Raw genomic sequence first — 22768 nt, forward strand, 5'->3', positions numbered from 1 at the left:
GTGAAACATCAATTGGCTGCCTTCTGCAAGCCCCTTACCAGGGATCGAGCCCGCAACCTGTGCATGTGCCCTGACCAGGAATTGAACCAGCAATCTTTTGGTGCACAGAACAACACCCAAACAACTAAGCCATACTAGCCAGGGCTCAGGTGTATAGTTTTAATCTTTTTGAGGTAATAGATAAGTTGGAGAAAATGCTTAAAGCTAAAGAAGCTATTCCCAGAAATATTTACATACAAAATTCACATTAATTAAAGGTTCCTTAGTATGCAATAAATTCCAATCCTCATTTTCCAAGAGAGGAAATGTAAGCCCTATGGGTAAAGCAGTTTGCTTAATCATGGAAAGAGAATGGCAAAGTCCGGACTAGAACCTAAACTTCCCTGTCTCTAGAACAGCAGTTCTCAACCAGCATTGATTTTGCACATACACACCCCACCCAGGACTTCTGGCAATATCTGGAGAAATTGCTGGTTGTCACAACTAGGGAGAGAGTGCACTGGTATCCACTAGTTAGAGGCCAGAATGCTGCTAAACACTCTACAATGTACAGGTAGCCCCTCACAACAAAGAATCATCTCCTCAAAATGTTACCAGTGGAGGACCCTGCTCTAGGCAACGCTATCCTCTTAATACTACAGTATCAGTATGTAAGGCATTGCACCAGGCGCCATTGTGGATATAAACTTATATGAGATGGAACCTGCCTTAAGGATGACAGCCTTTCAGGTAGAGTACTATACAGCTCACACCCTTAGAAACCGCATGGTGAATAAACAAAGGGTTACAAGTAATCAAGGGAATGATACATCATTGTTGAGATGACCAGTATCACAAAGAAGCAGCAAACAGGATCACAAAGAATTGTTGTTAAAAACAAAATTCAGGAGGGCCTTAGCCCTTAACTTAACTTCAATGCTAAGTAAAACCATGGCTTAACTCATAAAAGCCTTAGGATTTCCCTGCTTAGGCACCGATTTATTGATGAGGGCTATTTCCATATCCTCAAAAGAAAGCATGCCAGTTTAATCTTTAATGTGCCTATTTCTTGGGGCTCAGACAAGGTAAAAAACTGTAAGAAATTGACTATTGAATCCTGTTCCATAATAATTCATCGGGATGTGGCCAAATTGCCTTTTTTATTAATTCCTTTCCTCTGTAATACCAGATCTTTCTATTAAAAAGCTATAAATCTCCACTTCTAATATTTAGCCTGCTAATTTGACACAATACGCACTGCAAATTCCTAATGCTGCCTCTCTTAACATCTTTTTCATCAGTCCCCCTGTCTAAAATACATTAAGTAAATAACTAGCTAGGTGGACAGATATACAAGTTCTTGTCTTTTTAATACTGTTTCTGAATTGTGCTTAAGATCCAATATATTACAATTAAAGTTTTCCTACTAAGAATCCAAATGTTTATGATTCCAGTACGTACGCAATTTTTAAAAAAATATATTTTATTGGTTTTTTACAGAGAGGAAGGGAGAGGGATAGAGATCCAGAAACCTCGACGAGAGAGAAAACATCCATCAGCTGCCTCCTGCACATTCCCCACTGGGGATGTGCCTGCAACAAGGTACATGCCCTTGACTGGAATCGAACCTGGGACCCTTGAGTCCACAGGCTGACGCTCTATCCACTGAGCCAACCCAGTTAGGGCTAGGTACACAATTTATATTAAGTGCATAATTGGAAAAATAATGCCTCTAGCAGAGTCAATATGGCTTAATTAATAGAAGATCTAGTTTTTATTTCTCATATGTTTACCCCTTTTGCTTTCTGACATCTTGGTGTCTCGGTATCACTTATTACTCATGGAAAACAATGAAACCCTTAATGGGAAAAGACATGACATGTTTTAATTTTATTAGCATTATTTAATTCAGTGGTCTCTGGTTTTTTTTTTGTTTTTTTTTTTGGTCAATTCATAAAAAATATTTGAGCTTGGCCAGTTTGGTTCAGTGGTTGAGCATCAACCTCACGGTTCAATTCCTGGTCAGGGCACCTGCTAAGATTGCAGATTCAGTCCGCAGTAGCGGGTGTGCAGGAGGCAACCAGCTGGTTTGGCTCAGTGGATAGAGTGTTGGCCTGCAGGCTGAAGGGTCCCAGATTCAAATCTGATCAAGGGCATATGCCGGGTTGTGGGCTTGATCCCCAGTAGGGGGTGTGAAAGAGGCAGCCAATGATTCTCTCTCATCATTGAGTTTCTATCTCTCTTTCCCTCTCCCTACCGCACTGAAATCAATAAAAATATATATTAAAAAATAATTTTAAATATTTGAGCCCAGGCTGGTGGTTAGAGTGTCAGCCTGAGCACCAAAGGATTCGATTCCCCATCAAGGATACCTGGGTTTCAGGTCCGATTCCCAGCCCAAGTCGGTCGGGTGTGTGCAGGAGGCAACCAATTGATCTTCCTCCCTTCCTCCCTCCCTCCCTCCCTCCCTCTCTCTCTCTCTCTCTTCTCTCCTCTTTTCTCTCTCTCTCTCTCTCTCTCTCTCTCTCTCTCTCTCTCTCTCTCTCTCTCTCTCTCTCTGTCTTTTTCTCCCTCTCCCCACCCTCCCCTCCCTCCCTTCCACTCTTTCTGAAAATCAATACAAAAAAATACCCTCAGGTAAGGCTTTAAAAAAAAAAAAGTTTGGGACATAAACAACATGTATGCCTAGGTATTTATAATTATATGCATGTAGTAATATATATACTAATATATTACATCATTACATATACACAAAAATAACAATTTTAAGTGAATAATGGCATCAATCATTACAGACAAAATTTCTAACACTTTTTTTCCATATTTCAGTAACTCACTTAGAGAATACTGGTTTAGAATCCTCTTTCCTGAGGGCCAGTGGATAATCCATTTTAGTTTCAGGATTCTTTTTCTTTTCTTTTTAAAAATAAAGCACTGCATATTTATTGCCAAAAACATACAATTATACAAAAATAAAAAAATATCCAAACTCCACAACCCAGAAATAAGCACTGTTAACATTCTAATATTTTTTCCAGACTTCTTTCTTTGCATCTAAAAATACTTGTAGTTTTATGGATTGGTAGAATCAACATCATCAAAATGTCCATACTACCCAAAGCAATCTATAGATTCAATGCAATCCCCATTAAATTACCAACGGCATATTTCACAAATCTAGAACGAACATTCCAAAAATTCATCTGGAATAAAAAAGGACCCCGAATAGCTGCAGCAATCCTGAGAAAGAAGAACAAAGTAGGTGGGATCTCAATACCAGATATCAAACTGTATTACAAAGCCACTGTTCTTAAAACAGCTTGGTACTGGCACAAGAACAGACATATAGATCAATGGAATAGAATAGAGACCCCAGAAATTGACCTAAACCACTATGCCCAATTAATATTCGACAAAGGAGGCAAGAGCATACAATGGAGTCAAGACAGTCTCTTCAATAAATGGTGTTGGGAAAATTGGACAGATACATGCAAAAAGATGAAACTAGACCACCAACTTACACCATACACAAAAATAAACTCAAAATGGATAAAAGACTTAAACGTAAGACGGGAAACCATAAAAATACTAGAGGAATCCACAGGCAGCGAAATTGCAAACATATGCCGAAGGAATTTCTTCTCTGATAATGCTCCTACGGCAATGGAAACTAAAGAGAAAATAAACAAATGGGACTACATCAAAATAAAAAGCTTTTGCACAGCAAAAGAAACCATCAACAAAACAACAAGAAGACCCACTACATGAGAGAACATATTTGCCAATGATACCACCGATAAGGGTTTAATTTCCAACATTTACAGGGATCTCATGAAACTTAACAAAAGGAAGATAAACAATCCAATAAAAAAATGGGCAACGGACCTAGATAGACACTTTTCGAAAGAGGACATACAGAAGGCCGAAAGACATATGAAAACATGCTCAAAGTCACTAATTATACGAGAGATGCAAATCAAAACGACAATGCGTTATCATCTCACACCTGTCAGAATGGCTATCATCAACAAATCAACAAACAACAAGTGCTGGAGAGGATGTGGAGAAAAAGGAACCTTTCTGCACTGCTGGTGGGAATGCAGACTGGTGCAGCCACAGTGGAGAACAGTATGGAGCTACCTCAAAAAACTAAAAATGGAACTCCCATTTGACCCAGTGATCCCACTACTAGGAATATATCCCAAGAAACCAGAAAAGCCAATCAGAAAGGATATATGCACCCCTATGTTCATAGCAGCACAATTCACCATAGCTAAGATTTGGAAACAGCCTAAGTGCCCATCAGCAGATGAGTGGATTAGAAAACTGTGGTACATATACACAATGGAATACTATGCTGCGGTAAAAAAAAAAAAAGGAACTCTTGCCTTTTGCAACAGCATGGATGGAACTGGAGAGCATTATGCTAAGTGAAATAAGCCAGTCAGAGAAAGATAAATACCACATGATCTCACTCATTTGTGGATTATAGAGAACAACATAGACTGATGAAAAGGGACAGATCCAAAGACTGAGAAACAGCGATCAGGGTATCAATCCCCAGAAGGAAAGTAGGGGAAGGCGGGGGTAAGGGGAAGAGATCAACCGAAGGACTTGTATACATGTATATAAGCCAAACCAATGGACATGGACAACAGGGGGATGGGAGCATGAGTGTGTGTGTGTGGGGGGGAGGTTGGGGGTTAATGGGGGGGATGAGGACACATTTGTAATACCTTAACTAATAAAAAAAATGCATTTGTTGAAGAAGAAAAAAAATACTTGTAGTTTTAACATATTTGTGATATATACTATGGACTATTGTTTTAATTTTTATATTTTATTGTCTCTATTATGTTTTTATATATGTGATACATTAAAATGACAGAGTTGTATGTAATTTATAAAGCATAAATAATATAATGAACACCTGTAGAATTATTCTAACTTTCATGCAAAATTCTTAAAAGTCCAGAGCTGATAAATTTATAGAAAAGCCAATGATTCTTTAAGTGACCCCACGATGGCAGCAGAGAGCAAAGAAGGATTTGATACCATGTTCTGGGCTTGAACAGGTAACATAATGAGCACTCCTAGTCTGTGGCATTTATATCTCAGTTAAATTTAAACCATGACTTTGAGACAGGAATGAGATTGTTCTGTTCAAGTGATATAATGAAGGCCCAATGAGGCTGGAAAGTAATGAGTATGATGGCAAGCAACTAGGAGAAAATTTCAGATGTTGAGAGAGGCCAGAGCATATACTAGTAAGTCCTTAAGAATGTGTAAGTAATTAAGACATCTTAGTTTTATTTGAAACTATAGAAAGGTTTTAAGCAGAAGAGTGACATGATCTGATTTTCATTTTTAAAATATCACTTTGGTTACTGTATGGGGAAGGGATTGTAAGAATACAAAAGTTCAAGCAGGGTGGGCCAGTCAGGAGGCTACTGAAAAGATCCAAATGAGAGATTCCTGAGGCTTAGACTAGGGAGGACTTAGAGGAAAATACAGAGCAGATGGATGCAAAGTCTATTTTAAAGATAGCACTGCTAATACCTCCTAAATGGGAAGGGAAGTGTAATAGTTAGAAAAACAGTGGACCTCAGGCAAGCCCAAAGCTTGGGCCTACAGAAGGATGCTGTTGGGAAAATGACCTTCACTTCATTCAATATTTATTGCACCAATTATTTGTACCTGTAAATAAGCAAAGAAGTCTGTAGCTAGAAGTTCCAGAAAAAATCAGGTATGAGGAGGGTAGGTATGGGCTAGAGCAGATCTCTGGGGGGAAAGGGGGGACATCTGTAATACTTTCAATAATAATAGAGATACATTTTTAAAAAATCAGGCATGAGTCAGGGACAAGAAACATATTTAACATCTCCATCCCCACATCCCCAGGAGAAAGGCAAAATAATGCTTCTAAAACATGGCAGCATCCTCATTTTGTACAGGTGATTTAGCCATAATTGTACATCATCATAGGTAACTCAGAGGGATCTGGAAACCCATACCTCTGTCTGGTAGCATGCTATGTTATTTCCTGGTTTCTATAACCATTTATTTGAATATCAGTATATTTTGCCATTAAAGAAACATAACATACTATAACTGCCTGTTTGGGTCTTGTCTTTCAATTATATCACTTCTGTTGAACAACCCTTAAGGGGAGGATGTATCCCTGATTTTAATCTTAAAGGTGGAGAAGACTAGGGATAATACAGGTTTTGAAGAAAACTAAAAAATTCTGTTAGGAACATTCTGTTAAATTTGAGATGACTATTAGACATTAAAGGGATGATGTGAAGTAGACAGGTAGCTATAAAAGGTTGGAGTTCTATGTTTCAGCATGATCAGCCCATTAATTATATTTAAAACTATAAAATTAGATGAGATCACACAAAAAATTAAAAATAGAACTACCAGATAACCCAGCAATTCCACTTCTGGGTATTTATCCAAAGAAAATAAAAACACTAATTCGGAAAGATATTTGTATCACTATGTTCACTGCAGCATTTATTTACAACAGCCAAGATATCAAAGCAAGTAGTCTTGCTTATGATGAGTGTCTTGGTAGATGAATGTTTAAAGATATGATAAATGGCCCTGGCTGGGTGGCTCAGTTGATTGGAGTGTTATCCCGTACACCAAAAAGATTGCGGGTTCAATTCCTGCACATCCATAGGTAGCAGGTTCCATCTCTGGTCGGGGCAAGTATGGGAGACAACAAACCAGTGTGTGTCTGTCTGTCTGTCTGTCTCTCTCTCTCTCTCTCTCTCTCTTTCTCTCTCTCTCTCTCAGAATCAACAGAAACATATCCTTGGGTGAGGATTTAAAAAGAAATAAGCCTGGCTGGCGTGGCTCAAAAGTTGAGCATCAACCTATGAACCAGGAGTTCACGGTTCAATTCCTGGTCAGGGTTGCGGGCTTGACCTCCAGTGTGGGGCGTGCAGAAGGCAGCTGATCAATGATCCTCTCTCATCATCGATGTTTCTATCACTCTCTCCCTCGCCCTTCCTCTCTGAAGTCAATAAAAAATATATTTTTAAAATAAAAATAAATAAACCCAACCCTAGCTGGTTTGGATCAGTGGATAGAGTGTTGGCCTGTGGACTCAAGGGTCCTACGCTTGATTCCAGTCAAGGGTTCATGCCCGGTTGTGGGCTTGATCCCCAGTAGGGGACGGACAGGCAAGAGATAGCCGATTGATGTTGATGCATTGATGTTTCTATCTCCCTCTCCTGCCTCTCTAAAATAAATAAAAACATATTTAAATAAATAAATATGTGATATATGTGTCATACACACACACACACACACACACACACACACACATATATATACAATGGAATGTACTCAGTAATAAAAAAGAATGAAATCTTGCCATTTGTGACAACATGGGATGGACCTAGAGCAGCGGTTCTCAACCTGTGGGTCGCGACCCCTTTGGGGTCGAACGACTTTCACAGTGGTCAGCTAAGACCATCAGAAAACACATATATAATTACATATTGTTTTTGTGATTAATCACTATGCTTTAGTTATGTTCAATTTGTAACAATGAAATTGGGGGTCACCACAACATGAGGAACTGTATTAAAGGGTCGCGGCATTAGGAAGGTTGAGAACCACTGACCTAGAGAATATTATGCCAAGTAAAATAAAGTCAGTCAGAGAAAGACAAATATTGTATGATTTCACTTCATGTGGAATTTAAACAAAAAACAAACAAAACAAAAACAGCCTCACAGATTCAGTGAACAAACTGATAGTTGCCTGAGGCAAGAAGGGGTGGGAGGATGGATGAAAAAGGTGAAGGAAAATAAGGGCACAAAATTCCAGTTATACATTAAATAAGCTACAGAGATGTGGTGTACAGCACAGAGAATATAGCCAATAATACCATAACTTTGCATGATGACACTGTCAGGTATATAAGTACTGAAGCACTGTTGTACACATAAAACTAATATAACATTGTATGCCAACTATACTTTAATTAAAAAAAATTAAATAATCAGTTCTCCTAAACATTAGATGACATCACTTAGAAAAAGAATGTAGATTAGAGGACATACTAGTAAATTAGTGGTCCATGGACCCAACTGCTGATACACAGACATGTTTCATTTTTTTGTCTCCACGTTTAAAAACTTGTGCCAGAAGTTAAAATTAGTAGAGTTCACATTTTAAAAAATCTATATTCCAAGTTTTTCTTTAAAGAACTGAATGATCTGGCAACACTTGGCTTGAACAGTATAGCAGCTTTCCCATGTCTTCTCAACACTGAAGCCAACTGTCATCTTCCATTTATCATTATATTTGTATACCACTGTTTTTCTAGTACAAAGAAGTATTTCTCAGGGTCCATGTCTCTCTCAAAACTAGGAAAATGAAAGATAGACCATAGAGGCCTTGTGTTTAAAGAAGAAAAAGGGAGGAAACGTATTTCTTTGAAATTTAAGAATGTTCCTATGCATTCGAAATACAATCACTCTACATCGTTCATTTGCATGTCCTATCTGGAGCTTGTAGGCATCTGAGTTTGCTATCCCTGGGGTGGAGAGAGAAGAGACCAAGCCTGAGCCATCTCAGTATTTCGATGCAAGGTAGAAGAGGGATAAGAAAAGAAAAGGAGGCAAGAACAGTAAGATAGGAAATAGGAGAGTGTGAAGGTATGAAAGCTAAGAAGAGACTGTCTTGCGTAGGAATTGTGCAGATGTTTTTGAGAACTAGAATAATATGAATCCAAATAAGTGTTCACTAGATCAGAAAACAAGGAAGCCACCAACTTGACCAGTTTCAGTGGAGTATGATAGAATGTCATTAAAGTAGGGTGAAGATTAAGGTACAGCAAATTATGCCAAGAGACTAGAAGAAAAGAAATAACAGAGAAAGAGTAGAAATCAATAAAATAGAACATACACAATAAAGAAGATCAAAAAAGCCAGAAGTTGGTTCTTTGAAAAGACTAATAAAATAGATAAACCCATGGAAAGAGTAATCAAGAAAAAAAGAGAGAAGCACAGCCCTGACTGGTTTGGCTCAGTGGATAGAGCGTCGGCCTGCAGACTGAAGGGTCCCAGGTTTGATTTCGGTCAGGGGCATGTACCTTGGTTGCAGGCATATCCCCAGTGGGAGTTGTGCAGGAGGCAGCTGATCGATGTTTCTCTCTCATCGATATTTCTAGCTCTCTGTCCCTCTCCCTTCCTCTCTGTAAAAAAAAATCAATAAAATATGTATTTTTTTAAAAAAGAGAGAGAAGCACAAATAAGCAAGAATGTCAAAAATGAAAAAGATGCCATCCCTACATATCCATCAGACAGGGGAGGAAAAAACTGTTGGAGGATATTATAAACAAGTTTATGCCTGTAATTTAAAATTTTGATAAGACAGATTTAAATCAAAAATATAATTTATCAAAACAGACATGAATAAATAAAAAATATGAATAGCCTGAAACTATTTTTTAAAAAGTGTATCCATAATCCAAAAACTTCCCTTAAAAGAAAACTCCAGATGGTTTCACTAGTAGATGCTAATCAAAAATCTAAGGAAAAGAAAATGATAATCTTACATAAACTCTTCCAAAGAACACAAAAATAAGGAGCAGCCCTAACTCATATCTAACTCATATGAGGCCAGCATAACTTTTAAAAAAATCCTCACCCAAGGCTGTTTTTATTGATTTTAGAGAGAGAAGAAGCGGGGCGGGGGGGGGGGGGGCAGGGAAGGCACATCGTTGCGAGAGAGAAACATCAATCAATCAGTTGCCTCCTGTAAGCGCCCTGACTGGGGATCGAACCCACAACCTAGATATGTGCCCTGACCAGGAATGGAACCTGCAACCTTTCGGTGTATGGGACAACACTCTAAGACATGCTTAGAGGGAGGAAGGGGGGGGGGGGGGAGATTGATCTGAAGGAGAAATATGAATTGGTTGTCTTCCGTACATGCCTGGACCAGGCCCTGCTGGGTAGCTAAGTTGGTTAGACTATTATCCCGATACACCAAGGTTGAGGGTTTCATCTCCCTGGAGAGAATGAAAGAATCAACCAATGAATGCATAAATAAGCAGAACAACAAATCAATGTTTCTCTCTAAAAAACAAAAAACATCAAAAACAGTTGGAAACAATGAGCACACTCATACACTACTGAGGGTGAATTAGTTCAAATTAACTTATAAACAATTTGGTATTATCTATAAAAATTGTATATATACAAACTCTATGACCCAGGACTCCACTCACAGATAAACATGCCCAATAATACAGAATTCAGCATTCTTTGTAAGAGTCCCAAACGGTAAACAACCTGAATGTTCATTAATGTTAGGATGGATGAATAAACAATGATATATTTGTATAATGGACTATTCTATATACGGCAATGAGTCACAGTCACACACAACATAGGTAAATCTCACAAACTAAAAGTTGAACAAAAGATACCAGACACAAAAGAATACATACTTGATTGTTTCAGTTATGTTAAATTTAAAAAGGCAAAATTAAAGTACAGTACATGCTTGAGTAGTAAAAGTATAAAGAAAAACAAGAAAGTAAGTACTATAAATCAGGGTAACCTTAGAGGGGAGGGAGGGAATAATGATTATAAGAGGTCACAAGGGGAGATTGTGGGGTACTAGCAATTTTGTTTCTTGACCTAGTTTCTAGATACACAACTACTCTCTTTTCGCTGTTTATTTTTGTTTCAGGTACTTTTCTTGATACTTTATTTCACAATAAAAAAGGTTTAAAGAAAAAAGACTCGGGGAGCAAGTTAAACAGCAGATTAAACAAAGCTAAAGAAAAAAAGGGGGGAACTGTGAAAAAGACTCAAAGAAATTCTGTAGAATAAATCCAGAGAGATTAAGATATATTAAATGTAAAAGTGATTACCAGACATGTAGGTTAGCATAAAAAGTTGAAAATGTAGCCTGGCCGGAGTGGTTCAGTGGTTGAGCATCAGCCCTTGAACTAAGAGGTCACTGGTTCAATTCCCAGTCAAGGCACATGTCAAGGTTGTGGGCTCGATCCCCAGTAAGGGGTGTGCAGACGGCAGCCGATCAATGGTGTTTCTAATCTCATTAATGTTTCTATCCCTCTTCCTTCCTCTCTCTTTAGAAATCAATAAAACCTATTTTTTAAAAATGTTGAGAATGTAGCTGATCAAATTCCAGCAAGAAAGAGGAAGGGAGAGGGAGATGAAGAAGAGAGGGAAGGGGAGAAGAAAATGGAGAAGAAAACAGAGTAAAGACAATCTTTAAAGAGAATTTTAAAATTGCTAAACTACATCAATCCTCGTATCGCTCCGAATCCCAAGCTGGAAATTCAGAAAGAAAACACCTAGTCTCATCATAATGAATTTTTAGAACCACAAACTCAAAGAGAAGACCTTAAAAGGAGCTACAAAAAATTAGATTACCTATAAAGAATCAACATGTAGACTAGCAGTGATTTTCAATAGCAACAATAGAAGGCAGAATATAATGAAAAACTATGTTAAAAATGATGATAAACTGCCAAACTAAAATTTTAGATCCAGTGAAAATATCTTCAAGATGAAGAGTTAAATAAAGACATTTTCAAAACAATGTTTATCATCAATGAGACCTCAAAAAATGAACTTCTAAAGTATGACCTTAAAGAAAACGACCCTAAAAAAAAAAGGTCTGAGGTATAAAAACAAACTAGGCCCTGGCTGACTTAGAGCATTGTCGTGATACACCAAGGTTGTGGGTTTGATTCCCGGTAAGGGCACATACAAGAATCAACCAGTGAATGCCTAAATAAGTGGAACAACAAATCGATGTTTCTCTCTCTCTCTCTCTCTGTCTCTCTCTCTCTCGTCTCTCTCTCTCTCAAAATCAATAATTTTTTTAAAAAGACAAACTAAAACTAAAAAAAGGTAAATTCTTTGACTGTAAAACAAGAGCAAAAACAGTAACTAAACAAACGCACCAAAGTAAATGAAAGAGAAAGGGCAACAGAAATGGAAGAAAGGTGAACAAGGATGGACGACTTTTTCATAAAGTTTTTCAGTGGCAGCAATCAAGAAATGCAATCACTCCTCAAGGGAGAGGTGGCATCAAGCATGAAATGAATACATATCAAGAGCCAAAATGAAGTGGGTTTTGTATTATTTGCCACTTTAACTTTTCCATGCCTCTGCTATAACTAAACCCTATTATTATTATTATTACTATTATTTAAATATATTTTATTGATTTTTTACAGAGAGGAAGGGAGAGGGACAGAGAGTTAGAAACATCGAGCAGCTGCCTCCTGCACACCCCCAACTGGGGATGTGCCCAAAACCAAGGTACATGCCCCTGACTGGAATCGAACCTGGGACCCTTCAGTCCGCAGGCCGACGCTCTCTCCACTGAGCCAAACCCGTTAGGGCAAACCCTATTATTATTAAGTCAATGGCTGTTAGTAACTATTCACTTCAGAATACCCGGTTGTTGTTATGCTTATACTTCATTTAGTTAGAATCATCAAGGTATTTGACAAATGTGAATTTTCCTAATCTACTAAAGCTCACTGTTTACTAATGTTTTCTTCTACTGTTGGTGTAAATATTTCTAAAAGGATATCATTTCTTATATAAAACTAGAGGCCCGGTGCACAAAAATTTGTGCACTGGGGGTGGGGGGTCCCTCAGCCCAACCTTTGCCCTCTCGCAGTCTGGGACCCCTCAGGGGATGTCCACCTGCCAGTTGGCAGTCAGACATCCCTCTGACAGCCTGGGAGCCCTCAGGGGATGTCCACTTGCTAGCAGGGAGCAGGCCTAAGTTGCAGTTGGACATCCTTAGCACTGCTGAGGAGGCGCGAGAGGCTCCCGCCACCACCGCTGTACTGGCAGCCATCAGCCTGGCTTGTGGCTGAGGAGAGCTCCCCCTGTGGGAGCGCACTGACCACCAGGAGGCAGCTCCTGCATTGAGCGTCTGCCCCCTGGTGGTTAGTGTGTGTCATAGTGACCAGTCATTCCCAGTCGTTCTGCTGTTAGAGTCAATTTGCATATTATCTTTTTATTATATAGGATTATATAGGATAGAGGCCTGGTGCACGGGTGGGGGCCTCTGAAGGGTGTCCCAGATCAGGGTGGGGTTCCTGCTGGGGTGCCTGGACAGCCTGGGTGAGGGGCTGAGGGCCATATTCAGGCTGGCCACACCCCCTTCAGGGTGGGGGGTCCCCACTGGGGTGCCTGGCCAGCCTGGGTGAGGGGCTGAGGGCTGTTTGCAGGCTGGCCACAGCCCCTTCAGGGGGGGGGGGGGGGGCTCTGCTGGGGTGCCTGGCCAGCCTGGGTGAGGGGCTGATGGCTGTTTTCAGGCTGGCCACGCCCCCTGGCAACCCAAGCTCCCAGCCTCTCCTTTTTTTTCTTTTTTCTTTTTTCAGCACCTCCTTGAGCAGAGGACAGGGCGGGCTGGAAGCAGGTATCTGGCGTTTATCTTCTATAATTGAAACTTTGTAGCCTTGAGCGGAAACCAGGGCCAGCCAGGGCAGGTGGGAATCTTGGCTTCCTCCATCGCCAGGGGCAACCCAAGCCTCCTGCTCACTCCAGCTCCATGGCTGTCGCCATCTTAGTTAGGTTAATTTGCATACTCACTCCTGATTGGCTGGTAGGTGTAGCAGAGTGGTGGAGTGATGGTTAATTTGCATTTTCTTTTTATTAGTGTAGATAAAAGTACCTAATTCTGTCTTTCTTTTATTTATTGATGTTTTTAGAGAGAAAGAAACATCAGTTTGTTGTTCCACTTATTTATGCATTCATTGGTTGATTCTTGTATGTGCCCTGACCAGGGAATCAAACTCGCAACCTTGGTGTATCAGGATAATGCTCTTACCAACCAAGCTATCCAGCCAGGGCCTCCAATTCTTTTTGATGGCCCAAGGTCATTTGTATAAATTACTACCACTGATGATAAAAGAAATACCCTCAGTAGCTAAGGTGTAGGACCTGTGTGACTACTAAAATATCCCCACACTGTCAGGTGTTCTCTTTTTGGTCATCATTGTATTGACATCTAGTAGGCACTCCTATCAACCTTGATCTGATTTTGTGGCAACTATTCTGCTTAAAGCTTCTTTTGATTACATTTTCTGGTTCCTGGCTATATTCTAGATTTCCAGAAAACAAATAGCAGAGATTCTTGGTAAGGTATAACACTGAATTAGTAAGATGATACTTCTGAGTAATTTATATTTTTGTAATATCTTCTGTTTCAAGTTCACTAAAGTTCACTCTGTGAATCAGAATGACAGAAGAGTAGGTGTGCCATATTATCATCATCACAACCATGCAACAACTCCCCCAAAGTTAACAGCCATTAGAAAAAGTAACCAGATGGTGAAGAAGGCCTTTGGCCTCCAATGCTAGTTACCAATTTTGTGGCCTTTGGTTAGTAACTAATCCTTTTTATGCCCTCATTTCCTATCTGTAAAAGTGAGGATAGTTATAGCATTTCCCTACATAGAATTATTAAGAGAATAAAATTAAACTAAATGAAATGATCAAACAAAAAGGCATATTATCTGGCTTAGAGTAAACAATATTTCAAATTACCTTTTAAAATTCTGACTTGTATAATAATTCCCATTTAATAGACTTCCTTAATGAACTTCTCCATGGCATCCTTATAAAAATACTATTAAAAATATTAATAGTAGCTAGTATTTAATGATCACTTATTATATGTTAAAATTGTGCTAAAGGCTTTATAGAGGCTATCTGAACCCTTAGAAATTCCCTGTGAGGTAGATACTATTAAATTCCTATTACAAAAAAGTACACTGGGGCTTGAACTTACTTAAGTAGCATGTCCAAGTTCACAGAACGGTAAGTGGTGAACATGGAACTCACATGGATCTGCTTGGCTTCAGAATCTATGATTATGAGCATTCCCTTATCCCGAGAAGCAGTTTCTGTTAAAGTCTACTTACCAGCAAGTTGAGAACAAGCTAATCTTTAATCTTATCCTTTACCTGATGACTCAAGACCTCTAGTTGGAAAAGCAGACATGATTTGTCTTATTTTTGCTTTTTAACTTACCCACTCACAGTCGATTCCAAGTACTGGAATATCTTCTAACCCACTCCTAAGCAAGGGTTCAACTTGATCCCACTCTGCCTCCTGAGACACAGTGACCACCTTTGCTTCCAGGATCCTCTCCTCCCATGAGGCTCTGGGGGCACTGGAAGGCAACTGGTCCACTTCTGGTGGGGGCAGCTCGCTCCTGCTTGGAGCTTGCTGCTGCTGCTGGTGCTGGTGTTGCTGCAGCTGGTGCTGCTGCTGCTGCTGCTGCTGCTGCTGCCGCCACCCGGCTCCACGGCTGCTCCTGCTGCTCCTACTCCTCCGGCGCTGGATGCCTTTCCACAGGACAAATGCCCCCACTGCTGCACCAAGAAGAGTGGTCACTGTCAAAGCCACCAAGTGTCTAGACATCTTCAACTTTGCTGCTGTTTAGGAAAGCATATCACTAATCCCACAATCTGCAAAACGAATGGTAACAATAATTTTACACACAGAATTTAAGCCTATATGGAAAGACGTTTCCAATAAAACTTGGGGGTTGTTCCACTTACAATCCATGTGCCCACAAACTAAAAAACTGTTACAAATTTTGACATGAAACAGTTGTATTTTAATTTTTTCACTTTTTTACATTCTCTACTTCATATCTATCTCCATTCTCTCCTAAGAAAACCCTCCTGCCCTCTACCAGTTTCCCAGGGCTTTCTTAATCATATAAAATCATATAAATTAAAACAGAATAAGCTAGCCCAGCCAGCATGGCTCAGTGGTTGATTCCCGGTCAGGGCACAAGCCTGGGTTGCAGGCTCAATCCCCAGTATGGGTCATGCAGGAGGCTTCTTTCTGATCAATGATTCTTTCTCATCATTGATGTTTCTATCTCTCTCTTCCGCTCTGAAATCAATAAAAATATATTTTAAAAAATAATAAAAAATAAACAGAATTAAGCTATACTTTGGCTTTCACTTACTGATATGTTAGTGAATAAATTTTTGCTAATGGACCTTCAAGGTGTTTGCACTTTAAACCTTCAATCTCTAACAAGAATTGAGTGGAAATTTCTGCTTCAATAAAAATCTAATCATTAGCAAGTTGGTGGGGAGATTTTTTTACTTTTCTGCAAGGTGTAAGTAGTGGGAGAATGAAGCAAATGGGCTTGAGAAAACATGGATCTTCTTGCACCAGAAATCTCAGTAGTTCTCCATAGAAGCAGACTCGGATATTGAGGGTAAGCTAGGGCAGTACAAAGGAACGAGGGGCTTCCAAAAGGAATAGGACAGAACCTTGAGAGAGTTCCAAGATGCTCAGGAGGAGGTTGCAAATTGAAATGTCCACAGGGTCAAGACAGGAGAATATACAAGTAAAGCAAGCCAAGTGAAAGAAAATGGACACAGACACTCTGTTAAATAGTCACCTACTGCATAACAACATTTTGGTCAATGATGAACTGTACATACAACGGTGGTCCCACCTATACTAATAAAAGCGTAATATGCTAATTAGACCGGACATCCTTCCAGGCAAAGCCAAGGTGGCAGGGGCCGAGGTAGAGGCAGTTGGGGCGATCAGGCTAGCAGGGGAACAGTTAGGGGCTATCAGGCCGGCAGGGGGGCAGTTAGGGGGCAACCAGGCCGGCAGGGGGGCAGTTAGGGGGTGATCGGGTCGGCAAGCAGAGGCAGTTAGGGGCGATGAGGCAGGCAAGCAGGCAAGCAGTTAGGAGCCAGTGGTCCCAGATTGGGGAGGGTACAGGCCGGGCTGAGGGACCTTCCCCCCCCCCGACCCCCGCATGAATTTCGTGTACCGAGCCTCTAGTAAAATAATAATTTAAAATTCCTGAGAGAACCAAGATGGCGGCATAGGTTAACGCCGGAGTTTGCTGCTTTGAACAACTACTTCAAAAGTGAAACTAAAAGACGGAACGGACATCACCCAGAACCACAGGAACGCTGGCTGAGTGGAAGTCCTACAACTAGGAGGAAAGAGAAACGCATACGGACACTCAGAGGAGGCGCAGTGCTGAAGTCAAATTCTGAGGTGCGGAGTGCGCGGAGCGGGCTGGCGGCGGAGGGCGCGGTTGGCGTTTTCAATCGGGAGGGAGTCGCAGACTCTGAGCTCCAGATACAGGCGAGTCTTTAGGGACCCAGACTCAAACGGGAGAAGCGGGACTGTCTGGCTTCGGTCAGAGCGAGTGCAGCTTTCTCTCCGAACTTTGCAGCGGGTGCTGGGACTCAGAGAGGCAGAGCCCCTGGGGACAGGACTGAGAGCCGCCATAACTGCTCTCTCCGGCCCACCCTATTGATCCTGTGCGACCCGCTCCGCCCAAGCCCTGCACAGAGGCATTTGCCGGATAGCCTCAGGCAAAGGCTAGATTAGCACCTCCCTAGAGGACAGAAGTTCTCTCACTGCTGACACAGCTGATTCTCATAGCCACTTGGCCTGGAGGTCAAACCCTCCCTGGAATTAGCTACAACAATCAAGATTTAACTATAAGATTGCTAACAAAGACCACTAGGGGGTGCACCAAGGAAGCATAACAAAATGCGGAGACAAAGAAACAGGACAAAATTGTCAATGGAAGATATAGAGTTCAGAACCACACTTTTAAGGTCTCTCAAGAACTGTTTAGAAGCCGCTGATAAACTTAATGAGATCTACAAGAAAACTAATGAGACCCTCGATCTTATATTGGGGAACCAACTAGAAATTAAGCATACACTGACTGAAATAACGAATATTATACAGACTCCCGACAGCAGACCAGAGGAGCGCAAGAATCAAGTCAATGATTTGAAATGCGAGGAAGCAAAAAACACCCAACCGGAAAAGCAAAATGAAAAAAGAATCCAAAAATGCGAGGATAGTGTAAGGAGCCTCTGGGACAGCTTCAAGCGTACCAACATCAGAATTATAGGGGTGCCAGAAGATGAGAGAGGGCAAGATATTGAAAACCTATTTGAAGAAATAATGACAGAAAACTTCCCCCACCTGGTGAAAGAAATGGACTTACAGGTCCAAGAAGCGCGGAGAACCCCAAACAAAAGGAATCCAAAGAGGACCACACCAAGACACATCATCATTAAAATGCCAAGAGCAAAAGACAAAGAGAGAATCTTAAAAACAGCAAGAGAAAGAAACTCAGTTACCTACAAGGGAATACCCATACGACTGTCAGCTGATTTCTCAACAGAAACTTTGCAGGCCAGAAGGGAGTGGCAAGAAATATTCAAAGTGATGAATACCAAGAACCTACAACCAAGATTACTTTATCCAGCAAAGCTATCATTCAGAATTGAAGGTCAGATAAAGAGCTTCACAGATAAGGAAAAGCTAAAGGAGTTCATCACCACCAAACCAGGATTATATGAAATGCTGAAAGGTATCCTTTAAGAAGAGGAAGAGGAAGAAAAAGGTAAAGATACAAATTATGAACAACAAATATGCATCTATGAACAAGTGAATCTAAGAATCAAGTGAATAAATAATCTGATGAACAGAATGAACTGGTGATTATAATAGAATCAGGGACATAGAAAGGGAATGGACTGACTATTCTTGGGGGGGAAAGGGGTGTGGGAGATGCGGGAAGAGACTGGACAAAAATCGTGCACCTATGGATGAGGACAGTGGGTGGGGAGTGAGGGCGGAGGGTGGGGCGGGAACTGGGAGGAGGGGAGTTATGGGGGGGGAAAAAAAGAGGAACAAATGTAATAATCTGAACAATAAAGATTTAATTAAAAATAATAATAAAAATAAAATAAAATTCCTATTGTCTAGTGCAGTGGTCAGCAAACTGGTTCGCGAGCCACATGCAGCTCTTTGGCCCCTTGAGTGTGGCTCTTCCACAAAATACCACGTGCGGGCGCGCACATACAGTGCGATTGAAACTTCGCAGCCCATGCACAGAAGTCGGTATTTTGTGGAAGAGCCACACTCAAGGAGCCAAAGAGCCGCAGTTTGCCGACCACTGGTCTAGTGACATTGTTGCTGTCATAATATAGCACAATGCATGGCTCACGTGTTGTAGTGACACAGGTGTAAACAAACCTGCTACACTGCCAGTTATAAAAAAGTACAGCACATACAATCACGTACAGTACATAATACTTGATAACAAAGGACTATGCTACTGGATTTTGTATTTACTACATAATACGTTTTGTTGCTATTTTATACTGTACTCTTTCTACTTATTAAAAAAAGTTTGCTATAAAACAGTGTGCCGTTATGCCAGTAGCAGCGTTATACATCTCGTGTTTACTGTGTCTCTCAATGGCCATCATTTCGTCTTGTGCTTGATTTAATCTAGTGTTGTTTTGTACAGTAACATACTGTACAGGTTTGTAATCTATGAGTAATAGGCTCTACCATATAGCATAGGTATGTAATAGGCTATACCAGTAGTTGGCAAACTCATTAGTCAACAGAGCCAAATATCAACAGTTACAACGATTGAAATTTCTTTTGAGAGCCAAATTTTTTAAACTTAAACTATATAGGTAGGTACATTGTTATTACCTTAATTAGGGTACTCCTAAGGCTTAGGAAGAGCCACACTCAAAGAGCCGCATGTGGCTCGCCAGCCGCAGTTTGCCGACCACGGCTATCATTCCCTATCCGATAGGGAATGATAGCCAGAAAATACAAAATACACATGAAAAAGATTGATATATTTAAACATAAAATTTAAAGCTTTGGTTCAACAAAGATGCCACATGGCTAAAGACAAGCAACAACTTTTCTTTTTTAAAATAAGTTTCTTTTTTAAATATGTTTTTATTTAGCCCTAGCTGGTTTGGTTCAGTGGATAGAGTGTTGGCCTGCGGATGGACTGGCAGCCTCTTGCACACCCACTACTGGGGATTGAGCCCAGAATCCCAGCATGTGCCCTGACCAGGAATCAAACCAGCAACGTCCTGGTGCATGGGATGACCTCAATCAATTGAGCCACACGGACTGGGCAAGACAAGCAACTTTAAGAAGCACTACATTGGAGATGAATATTTAAAACATATATAAATGGCAAAAAGATTATTATCCAGAATATATAAAAACACTACTAACCTATCTAATAAAAGAGAAACATACAAATTAGCTATCCCTCCACTATGCCCAAGCCACGCCAACCAGCCAATGAGTATGCAAATTAACCCAACAAATATGGCGGGTAATTTGCATACACAGAACAGAGTGGGAGAGCTGGCAACTTGGGGGGGGGGGGGGCGGCTCCCTCAGTCAGGGAAAACCCAGAGCTCAGGGAACACCAGGAATGCTGGGAATCGTAGTTCTGGTGGCAGACGGAGCTCCTAGAGCAGCGGTTCTCAACCTGTGGGTTGCGACCCCTTTGGCGGTCAAACGACCCTTTCATAGGGGTCGCCTAAGACCATCCTGCATATCAGATATTTACATTACGACTCATAACAGTAGCAACATTACAGTTATGAAGTAGCAACGAAAATAATTTTATGGTTGGGTCACATGAGGAACTGTATTTAAAGGGCCAGAAGGTTGAGAACCACTGTCCTAGACACTAAAGCAGTGATTCTCAACCTTCCTAATGCCACGACCCTTTAATACAGTTCCTCATGTTGTGGTGACCCCCAACCATAAAATTATTTTTGTTGCTACTTCATAACTGTAATGTTGCTACTGTTATGAATCCTAATGTAAATATCTGATATGCAGGATGTATTTTCATTGTTACAAATTGAACATAATTAAAGCATAGCATAGTGATTAATCAGGAAAACAATATGTAATTATATATGTGTTTTCCGATGGTCTTAGACAACCCCTGTGAAAGGGTCGTTCGACCCCCAAAGGGGTCGCGACCCACAGGTTGAGAACCGCTGCACTAGAGCAAAGTGAGCCTGGAGCAAGTTACTGTTGCGGTGGGGGATGGAGGGAAAGCAAAGGTGAGAGACATGAGTAAAATCAGAGTGTCTAGGAAAAATTAAAGGGAAGATATCCTAAAACTTCCAGGAAATCTCCACCAATTGAGCAAAGAAAAAAAAAGCCTCTATTATTCTGTGAGCAACAAACCAAACTGGGTTGGGGGTCTCAGACAATTCGCTCATATGATTGCAAAGTCAGACAGAAACTCCCGGATTGGAGAGGGTGCAGGTCGGGCTGAGGGACCCCCCCCTCCACCCCCCCCCACTCCCCCCAGTGCACAAATCTTTGTGCACCAGGCCCCTAGTATGCATATAAAAAGACAACCCAATAGAAATGAGACATTTCTCAAAGAGAAAATACACCTAACCAACAATCATGAAAACGTAATTTCACGCCCTGGCCAGTGTGGCTCGGTTAGGTGTCGTTCCAAAACTTTGGTGGTCAGTTCCCAGTCAGGCACATGCCCAGGGTGTGGCTCAATCCCTGGTAAGGGATGTGCAAGAAGCAGCCAATCCATGTTTTGATCTGACATCAATGTCTCTCTTTCTCCTTTCCTCTCTCTCTAAACATGAATTTAAAAATATTAAAAACAACAATATAATCTCACTAGTAACTACTTGAGACACGGTCATATGGGCACACAAACACATGGAGGATTTTCTATGCAACATTGTGTCTTAATAGTGAAAAACTGTAAGCAATGTAAGGAATCTCACATACTACAGAATCTTCACATACTAGGGAATTTACAAAGTTGAAAGAATAAGGTAGATCTCTACATAATGACAAAGAAAAAGTTCTAAGACCAATTTTTAAGCACAAAAAGTCAAGTTGCTGAGTAGGTACAATACATCATATTTGTAAAATATACATTTGTGAAAGTTTAACACAAATATATTTTATATGTGCAAACACCTGTCCATATATATAAAGAAAAAGAAATAGAAAAGCACACCCCAAACAGTACTTTCTTTTGGGCAAGTGACTAAAGAAGAAAAAAATGGAAATGGAAAGACACAGGAAAAAGAGCATCTATCCTGTTTTTAAAATTTCATCAGTGTTTTACAAGACTGTATGCACGGACTACAACTAAAATAAATATAGAAGAGTAAGTGCATTATTGCCCTGGCTGGGTGGCTCAGTGGTTACAGCATCGCTCGCCCAGGCTGCCTTTTCCATCGCTGGTCAGGGAACATACAAGAGTCAACCGGTGAACGCACAAATAGTGGACCAACAAATCTGTGTTCCTCTCTCTCTTTCTCTAAAATAAATTTTTCACAAAAGGACACTATTAAAACAAGGTCAACTTGACCAAAATTAATCCTTCCTCCTCCATATTAAACCTCCTTTCTCCCGCAATTCTGATAATGAACAAAACCTTTCGGTGCCGTTCCTTCCGTCCTTACAACTAAAACAGGCGATATAGTTAATATGGTGTTTAGTAAGAGAGTTCGTCTGTGTCCCATGGTACGTCAAAAGCTTATAAAGGTTTGGGTTTGTTTACGTCTTAAAGACCGGGTATCGATTTTGTAACAAATGCTCATTAACGATCTATCCCAGGGATGCGAAAAAAACAAACAGGTGGCTCCCCAGCCAGGCCCGAAGCGGCGGGCGTGGCCTGGGCGGAAAGGGGTGGTGACCGCGGGGGGCGGGGGCGGGTCCCCCACGAATCGCGCGAGGGAACTGCGACTGGACGCGCGGAACACGCAGCGCCCGAGTTGCTGCCAGGGGCTGCAGATGGCGCTTCCCTTTCACTGGTCAAGAGCCATGAAGGTGTGGGGGGTGCTTCTGAAGAGAGAAGAGGTGCGAGGGGGTTTCCCTGCGAGGGCGTGGGAGGCCCGTGCGCTTGGTGC

General features: G+C 40.9%; 1 protein-coding gene across 1 annotated transcript in view; it reads right to left on the bottom strand.

The window, feature by feature from the left end:
* The window catches only part of EXD2 (exonuclease 3'-5' domain containing 2), a 99740-nt gene that overhangs the window by 36680 nt on the left and 40292 nt on the right, over positions 1-22768 (bottom strand). Inside the window, exon 3 of the mRNA XM_059692325.1 lies at positions 15042-15481. Coding sequence (XP_059548308.1) covers positions 15042-15434 — 393 coding nt within the window. The 5' untranslated portion in view covers positions 15435-15481. The remainder of the gene's footprint in view (positions 1-15041; positions 15482-22768) is intronic.

Source organism: Myotis daubentonii, chromosome 1 (genome assembly GCF_963259705.1).
Source record: "Myotis daubentonii chromosome 1, mMyoDau2.1, whole genome shotgun sequence".
Taxonomy (NCBI): domain Eukaryota; kingdom Metazoa; phylum Chordata; class Mammalia; order Chiroptera; family Vespertilionidae; genus Myotis; species Myotis daubentonii.